Source organism: Diadema antillarum, unplaced genomic scaffold, assembly GCF_040938485.1.
Source record: "Diadema antillarum isolate AM-2024a unplaced genomic scaffold, OU_Dant_1.0 seq00000887_RagTag, whole genome shotgun sequence".
NCBI classification, from domain to species: domain Eukaryota; kingdom Metazoa; phylum Echinodermata; class Echinoidea; order Diadematoida; family Diadematidae; genus Diadema; species Diadema antillarum.
In genome coordinates, this window is record NW_027271751.1 from 220,151 (window position 1) to 229,542 (window position 9,392).

The 9,392-nt window shown below is 41.1% G+C and overlaps 1 protein-coding gene across 1 annotated transcript; it reads right to left on the minus strand.

Moving 5' to 3' along the window:
• Nucleotides 1–1,385: 1,385 nt before the first annotated feature.
• On the minus strand, nucleotides 1,386–4,582 carry LOC139740843 (transcription factor Sox-2-like). The gene has a single exon (XM_071651418.1). The coding sequence runs from the start codon at nucleotides 4,468–4,470 to the stop codon at nucleotides 3,448–3,450; it is 1,023 nt and encodes a 340-aa protein (XP_071507519.1). The 5' UTR covers nucleotides 4,471–4,582; the 3' UTR covers nucleotides 1,386–3,447.
• Nucleotides 4,583–9,392: the final 4,810 nt, after the last annotated feature.

Genomic DNA, 9,392 nt, shown 5'->3' on the forward strand with positions numbered 1-9,392 from the left:
CTGTTAATCATGATCAATGGTAAAACATTTTTTTAACGTGGTGGGCGCACTCCTTTTGCCTTATTGTCACTTTAAGATTCTTTAATAGTGTGTGTATCTTCAACGGACCAGCGACTATGCAAACTGCCTGGGATATATGCTATTGCAAGATTATCATCTTATAATAAACAACGAATGTGTTACCCTAGTTAATCTATTCCGTACAGATGATACATTGGACTACGGTGAAATTGGATCACACTTAGCCCTCTCATCGACGGTTTTGTTTATATCACGTCCTTTTTTTTACATAAACAGACACTTTATCCACATCCAAAATCAACCAGTATCAGTACACGACAATCATCAAATATACCTTTTATCCAATGTGCTTCACAGCTTGGCACATATAGAAATACTGTACACGCTCTTAATGCGAAAGCCATGTATAATTATGGGAAACCCAGTTCGAGAGTTCATCGTATAGCTGTGGACGTTTACTAACCCTGCGAAAAAGAAATAGTATAGTGTGTACACGCCTCCTCTAGAGGCGAATCCCATCCCACGGTAATTGCGGGCGTGAATATTAAATGCCCGAGAGACCACGGAAACAAATGAGAAAAAATTGTTTCGGCAAAGCTAGTGCGTTAATACGGGTCCTAATTGTGATTTGATAAACGAGTAAAGCACGGCTCGAATCACGCACATCACAACATGTGGAACATACAGCCCTGTAATCAACAGCTGAAACTTTATGGCCAACCCATGCCCCTTTGAGTTGGGTGTAGTATAAAACAGGAGAAACAATGATCACCGCTATTAGAATTACATTAGGTATCAGCATGTAAACAAAACGATATTACGAGGTGGAGGTTACGGAATTTGGATATTTGATTAAAGTTCAGTGCATGCGTTGTATTTGCAAAAGCACTCGATGAGTAAGGGTGCCCAAATATCGGCAAACTGTTGCTGTGGTGTGTGATACAGAAACGCAGAACGCTGATTCATATTCTGAGCCGGTGTTAATGCACTTGGGCAATTTCTAAATAACGATGGTTTAAGCTGAGCCCTGCCAGAAGGCGTTGAACCAAATGAATACTGCAGGGGCCAGGATCAACGGCTGTGTATTTGAAAAATGATACTGTAAACACCTCTGTCGAGTGAAATGTATGCATCGAACTGCAGCTTGTCCACATTCCAATTAACGTCTTCTATTACGTGTCACGCGAAAACGTAGAAACGAAACAGACACAGCATTGCAACAAGTGCAGACACTCAAACATGCACACAACACCACATAGCAACGCTTACTACACGTGCCCATCACATTAAACAAGAAACTAACAGTCAAGTAAACGTACAAACTATGCAAATACGTCTTCATGATTCAATTGTACACCTTCAAAAATGCCGCAATTGTAACGGCCATGTTTATTTTTTTTTTCACAATGTATAACAAACTTAGATTCCCAATTGTGGTATAACCAAGCAACAAAAAGAAATAAATAAAAAGGGGAAAGGAAAAGATAGGCTAGGAGGTACCATATTTGAGACTTTTGACATCATAAAATACCCTATAGAGCTTTGTAGTAGTAGTAGTAGTTCCACAGTTCCCAAGGAGAAAAAGACCAGCAGTAATTTGGCTTTTGATTAGTTTTTTTTTTCAGAGATTAAATTGGCAGGCGGTATCTATAGAGCATGTCAACTTACACAACACAATTTCTTCAGTGCAACACAAAAAGCAAAGAGGTAAGCACGAATGCTATATAACAACTCTTTCTTTCAAGAAAACAAAATAACAGGCTAAATAAAATAATCTTAAAAGTAGAGCACCCATTAAGCATACAAGTGGAAGGTTATACGAACAGTTAAGTTGCTACAGCAACTTTTTTTTTCTGGAACAACTGTTCTGGCATGTGGGAAACAAACAAAACTTTATAAACACTTGAATAGTAAAGAACATTGCGTGTGTGTATGTGTGTGTTGTGTGTGAGAGAAAAAAGTCCTACAATAACACTTGGGGAAAACAAACATTACAGGTTTCTTTCCTCTTTACACAAAAACTTCGTTTAACATTTGAGCTGATCTTGTTTTTTTCTATACTCAAAAGAGTTTCTGGTTTCTGAATGCAATTGCTGTCCAAGGAAACGAAACAAATCTAAATTGGTATCGACATCTTTGAATATGGCGGATGGCTGAACTTATGCAGGGAAAAACACTTCGGTTGGTCAACAAACATTGAAGAGTTTAGTCACTTGTCAGTAAAACCAAGCTATGATCCTTGGGGGAAAGTCCCATAATTCCAATTGTTTGACATATATCAATGTGTTTTTGTATTTGCATATAATTCTCAGATTCTAAATGGATTGGTGTCTATGTTTTAAACTCTGTTTCGTGTCTTTCGCTTTCCTTTGCAGACAAGACATCTTTCGAAAGGTGCGTATATATATACAAAATTATTCAGCCTGCTTGGTCACAGAAAAAAAATAGCAAGGTTTATACAGGTGGTTAAAACAAAAAAACAAAGGCAGTAAGACTGGTCTCGTAAGAAACAATAGTCCGTCATATTAAAATTGTATGCACCATCTATAAGTTCGCTTCCCTTCTGTGATACACTTGCAATTAGTGGCAATTCATTCTGCCATTCAAGGTTGTTTATTTTTATCTTTTTCTGTGATATTTTCTTTCTTCTCAAAACTGCGAAACAAAAATGGGATGTTTTACAGAGTACATGATGCTATTTTTCATGTTGTCTTGCGTAGCGCAGCTCGCATGATGACCCGTTCAATTATTATCATTTTTTTTTTTACAATTTCACGCTCGTGTACCAGACAGAAAATAAAACCAAACCCGATGCCAAAATATACATACATATCAGCTAACATTGGTATATCTCACCTACATCTAAATTGTCAATTCACAAAAAAAGCTGTACATAAAGTTGATAATTTTTTATACTCTTTCCAAAATTACCTTTAGCAAATAAAGTAGATGATAAAGAAAAGCATTAACAATTACAAAATCAAGAAAATCAAGACATTTGGCAACGAAGGAATAAGTCCAATTTTATACAAATTACCGCACGAATCAATGGTGGTTGATACAGCTTTTTCACACTCAATCCCCGCCGTCAACGTTATCACGAAGTACAAAAGTGTCTGCGTCAATGTTGTTGTGGTTTGTGTCTTTTAATCAAGGCATATAAGGCAACTCACGGCTCTTCTGCAGCAGTGGCCATTCCTCTGAACTTGCATCAAAAACCGAGCAATCGTTTGAACGCTTGTTTGTAGACCTGTACACTTTGTCGACTATTCAAACGCTTTCCATCAAATGCAAGTACACAATCTTCCATACGACCAGGATATGACGTGATGCAACGACAATCTCCCTCTGAGTCGTTTCTGAAATTGTCTGGTTCAGCTAAATTATTTATTCGAACAAAAAAAAAGAAACTGTCGTAGTTTTGTCTTACATGTGGGTGAGTGGCACCGTTCCGTTTACACCGACTCCACTTGTAGAGCTGACACTTGTTCCGTAAGCAGCAGCGGCCGCTTGTTGCATCGCGTGGTGTCGCTGTACGTTCGGGTCATTAGAATCGCCGGGAAGGTACATGTTGATCATATCGCGGAGGGAAGGGTCGCCGGGCATCGGCCGGCCGGCAGAGACGGCCGTGGCTGCAGACTGCGTTCGCTCCGTCGACATCGACGCGGGTTCCGACTTCGCTGCCGACGCTCCCGCCGGCGGGTGGTGCATCATAGCGGCCTGGCTGTAGGCGGCCGTGTAGTTGGCAGTGGCGGAACCGAGATAGGAGGCTGCGTGCGTGGTGGACATAGGAGGGTAGGCCAGCTGGGCCATATCGTACCTGTGAAGTCCGCTGTTGGCCATCTGCGCCGGGTGACTTCCGTACGAATGCGAGGGCAAATGCGATAATTGGTCCTGCATCATACCTGGGTACCCGTTCATGTAGCCATTTAGGTGGTGTTGGTAGCCGTGCATACCGTCTGCGACTCCCCGCTGCACCGGGGCACCAGTCTGAGGGTTGATGATACCCGGCAGACTAAATTTGTCCTTCTTCATCAAGGTTTTCGTTTTGCGTCGTGGTCGGTACTTGTAGTCGGGATGCTCCTTCATGTGAACAGCTCGAAGCCTCTTGGCTTCGTCGATAAAAGGCCTCTTTTCGTCCTCAGAAAGCAATTTCCACTCTGCCCCCAACCTTTTGCTGATTTCAGAATTGTGCATTTTAGGGTTCTCCTGCGACAGCTTTCGCCGCTGCCCCCTTGACCAGACCATGAAGGCGTTCATGGGCCGCTTCACCCGGTCCGGGTTGTTGTTGGCGTTCTTGTTGGAACCCGAGCCCTGCGTCGCCCCGTTCCCCATAGACGCCTGCGTGAGGGTCCCCACGCCGGGGTGGGTCATACCTGGTATCGGGCTCGCCATCACGTTCACCGAGTGTTTCAGCTCGGGGTGGTCGATGGTGTTCACTGCAGACATAGCTGGTATTCACCGTCGCTTTCAAACGAAGAAGCAACAACACTGCTTTCTTGAAATTGAAAAGGGCAGGCTCGATCAGAATGGAGCAGACGGTCTATTGAGAGCCGGTCCACTGTATTTACCACCAAAGGCAGAGTTTTAAGAGAATGACTGCATCTGCTGAAGCACCTCGTTCTTTTGAGCTCGCTTTGGACTCTGCCCTCCATGTGATATTGATTGCCTGGCGTCTAATTATGCAAAAAATCCGTCCAATCAGAACGGGGTCGACCACAAAGCCAGCGCATTGTAATGCAATGAATCCTGACGTCACGAGCCCTGTGACAAGTGACGTAGGCTAATTGAATTCACCAACCTTTTGTTATTCAAATTTCCTGAATGGGTTTAGGGTGGAGCTCGCTATGAAAAGCGCGCGGAAAGCGTACAAAGCACGGAGCGACATTCTCAACGAACTCAAGCTGCCGGCGTACATGGTAGGTAGCTCATGAATACTTGGGGGAGAGTATAGGTCATTAGAATCCACTCGCCTTGTCAAACATTTTTTTCCTCCAAGTCCCCCTTCCCCTCCCATGCAGGTGTGCTAAATAAGACAAGAGAAAATTCAAGCAAAATTCTTCGTTGGGGCAACACGCCTCACTCCCTGGCAGCGGTGGCAAAAAATGTTTTCGTATAGTTCTTGCCCTCTCTCCCCACCAAAAAAATACCAATGAAAACCTCAAACACACTCACTGACCGGCGACCACACGTTAAATAGTAATCATCGCTTCGATCACACGCTATGCCATTGTTAGTGGATTGGACTTCTCGTAATAAAGTTAAGTTCATCAAAAAAACTGGCAAAAAAAAAATCCCGTGAATTTTGCAAATTATCATAGACATCAACCCTTCCTCGATCTCGCACACAACCTCTTGAGTGCGTCAGTCAAAATAGTTTTACTTTCGTAAGATGGCCGCTATGCATGGAGATTTGGTGAAAGTAGAGCGAGAGTATCCCCGGTATCATTGGTGTCAAAAAGGAAGTATTTAACATCCTGAACAGATGGAAGTAAGTATCCAAAAAGGAAAAATGGTTAAAAGCATACAGGAAGTTCTTTCTTTCTTAAATACATGTTGTATTACACGACGCAGTGAAGGCAAACAACACAACAGGCTACAACCAGGAGCAACTTGAGTATACATAAACATGTTAATGATAATGACTTTGACATTTCCAAATTGTGTGTATTTTCAATATGCATTTATATGCTTTTGACTTAGCTCCTTTTATCAGTAAAGAAATGTTGACTATTTACATCTTTCTGGATTTCATAACAGATTAGGGGTGCAAATTGTAACGGAACACATTTTGTGCGGAGAATAATGACTATAGCTAATTCACTACATACTTGCTTGGGAGAAAAAGAAACATTTCACTGATTGAACCCTCTCAGTACAATAACCTGATATGAACATTTTAAACGTATCATATTTAATCTGATCCAATTCATAATGTAATTTTTCTCTGACTGTAACAAGGTACCTATGTATGTTTGCATACACGAACCTATTCATTAGTCGCTCTGCCAATATATCTGTTTTTCTTTCTATCTTTCTACCCTTTATGTTTCTATCACCCTTTCCCTCATAAACATGCATTCACACGGTATATGCTATGTACCTTCCACTTTGACATTGTAAACACTATTAAAGTTCCATTTTCTCTCTGTATTCCTGTTTTTTTCTCTTTCCTGTCGAACTTTGCATATGGAGGGAACAAAAAAAAAAAGAAAATCGACAAAAACAAACATGAGAAATCAGGCATGCCACGGAATGCTAGAAAATCCTCGACACAAATCCGTTGGGCAAACCTTTCTACGAACAGGGTCTCAAACGAGTAGTAAGAAGGCTGCCATCGCCCGCAGAGTTTTTTCCCCTTTTTATCAAAAATAGGTTATCGGACTTGATCGATAAGAAAATTGCAATCTATATAAAAACAAAAGGATGGAGAACGGTAAGGGGGGGGGGGGTATGATCTCTCTGCACAAATATGTTCGTTTTTATAGACAACCACATTTGTGAGCAGGTATTTTGTTATTTCCTTTCCTTTCTTTTGAACTTGTTTTTGAATTTCTTTTGAATTTAGGTCGTGTGACTCCATTTACGCCAGTAACTTTTCAGACACATAGGCATTTTGAATTTGTGACTGAGAGAGGAGAATTTGGCCCCCTGAAAATCAAGTATTTCGAAGCAAAAATGAACACATTCTTCGACTAACGATCTAAAACAACACAGTTTCATAAACAAGTCAGCTCATATACACAGGAAAAAAGAATGTACTTCCATATCGATCATAATTAGAGCTCGCGGGGGAAAAATAGATGAAACGAACTTGTAAATAAAAAATCTTTGTAACGCTTAGAAGATGCCTTATTGAGTCTTATCATAACTATCGTTCATATAAAATGAAACCTGCATTGGCTAAACCATTCCTGTATCGGATTCGTGTTTGATACACAGATTACATAACATGCGAAAATGCGAAAGAGAAATCTCTGAAATGCAAGTCGCTCTTCTCAAAAGATGTGTACAAAATTTCGCCTAATGTTTGGGGGAAACCCCACTTTTGATGCATAGCGCTGTAGAGCGCAAGCAGCTATTCACGAGAACCTCTGATAGAAAGAGAAAAACACGGATTCATTCTGAAGAACCCGGCTTTGCTTTCACTGACACGTGCTTCCGAATACGTTACTGTGCAAAATGTAAATAAATACTATTATAATGAGAGCCACTATACATGCATTTTGTGTTCTCCACTCCCCTTAATTCCTGTTGTTAAGACTGCATAGGAATCTATAGCACAATGGCTGGCTCGATACGCAGGACTTTTTTTTTCTTCCTTCGCGTCGAAATGTTGAGTGAAAAGGGGTGCGCGCGTGGCTGTTGGAACTAAAGGCAAACACAGAGTAACAGAACTTGTATCTTGACGAAGCTTTCTACACACTACATTTTATTGTAAAAGACGGCATTTACTGATCACTCCAAGAGGCGGGGGGTAGGGCTGGTTTAGTCCTCGTTTTTTAATTCTTTTTTTCTCTCTCTCAATCGGTTTTGTCGCGGGTATAGAATGGGCTTTATTGCTCGACGCACGTGGATCCATTGACGACGAACCTCCCTCCCTGGATCTCTGCGAAGGCCTTTCTTCCACTCTTCCCCCTTTTCTCTTTACACCCATTCTTTGCGGGATTGCCGATTCGAGTTATTAACAACAGTCTGCGACGGGCAACAGAATAAGACTGAGACGGACGGGAGAGGAAAGATTGTTTAGCTTCTGCTTTTCATCCTCTCCCGTCGACAATTACAAATATAAATATCAGCAAAGAAAAAAATGGGTGCGTATCGAATGCGGCGCGCGTGTCGACTTGATCGGAGTTTGCGTGTAAATCGTCGTCTACATAATGGCTGATCATCTAATAGGTATTTGACGAGTTGCTTCAGATAACAGATTTACAGATAAGCATCTAATAGCCCCTTTCAGCCTAGACCAGATCATGTGTCTGGGCGCAGTTTTATCTACCAGAACGAGGTCCTCGGTAGTCGATCGCTGCACAAAAACTGTGATAAGAAGAACATAATCAATGCCGGTATCAGCTAGTGGCGACTTTGTTTATTCAAACCTGTCGCTTGGCAAACACAAAGCTGTGATAAAAATTCTGAATAAAGCATAGATGTTGGATCCGCGCGTGCTGCGTAATACCCTTAATCACGCCCTCTTCGGTGTATTCCAGACAACTCGACTCATCCTGGGTGATACAGAGTCGTCTCAAAGAGTATCAATGGGGCAAGGCCAAGCCCGGTTTTAGATTTTGTTTTGATTTTCAAGGCAACTTTTTACAAATTTTACAAAATGCTCTGTTGGACAAAATACATATGGCGATCGATTCATAATGTAACGTGGATTTATGATGATGTAATCGGGGGATTAGTTAAACGAAAACTCTTTCAATTAATTTCAATTCAATTCGATGTCACTGTCCATTTCTGGAAATTTGTTTTGTCTGCGTGCATACACAAAACACATTTATACATAAAGATATCTCTATGGTACATGTATAGAATGCATACATACACAACACCGTAAAAGGCAGATTCATAGATATACAAGAGATGTTAAACAATACAATTTCAAAGAGCCAAAACTGATAAACCTTTGAGTATTTTCAATCTACTCCGGGGTGATAAGAATCTGATTGAGTTGAAGTTAAGGACCTTCAATGAAACCATGTTGTTTATGTTTGTTTGTTTTCATCTTTTGTTGTTGTTGTTGTTGCTGCTGTATGTCAGTTCTGTGGTACAACCTCTTGCGACTAATGTTATGACCCAGTCCTAAGGTGTATTCATAAACACTTTAATACACCGATGTATCAATCCCACTGAGAGAACAGTGTGAGCAGGTATGGTCCCACTTACATTTGACTTACACAGTGTATAATTATTCTCTTCAGTGTTGACACTGTTATTCCAGACTGCTTTGCATTTACAAATATATAGTGCCCCAAAGTTGGTCGATGCCCACTTACACATCTTGGTTGTTGTTGTTTTATAGAAAGAAAGAAGAGAGAGAAAAATGGGGCCCTATTGGTCAATTCTAGGGTATATTACCTTGTCTAAACAAATGTATATATACTGGGCAGCTAGGGATTCGAATTCATGACCCATTAATCAAGAGTCCGGTGATTAAAACAGTGCTCTCAGTTTGCGTTTATCCTGACCTTCCACCGACAACATCAGGCCATTGGCTAACCTATGGGAGGATGAGATGTTGCACATTACGATACATGCGTGTAAATAATAATCAGGGAATTACAAACCTTAAATGCAAAGGAACACATCCGACTATGATTAGGAGTATATCCCCTGGAGATCCCTCCTTTTAATTGTCTACATAC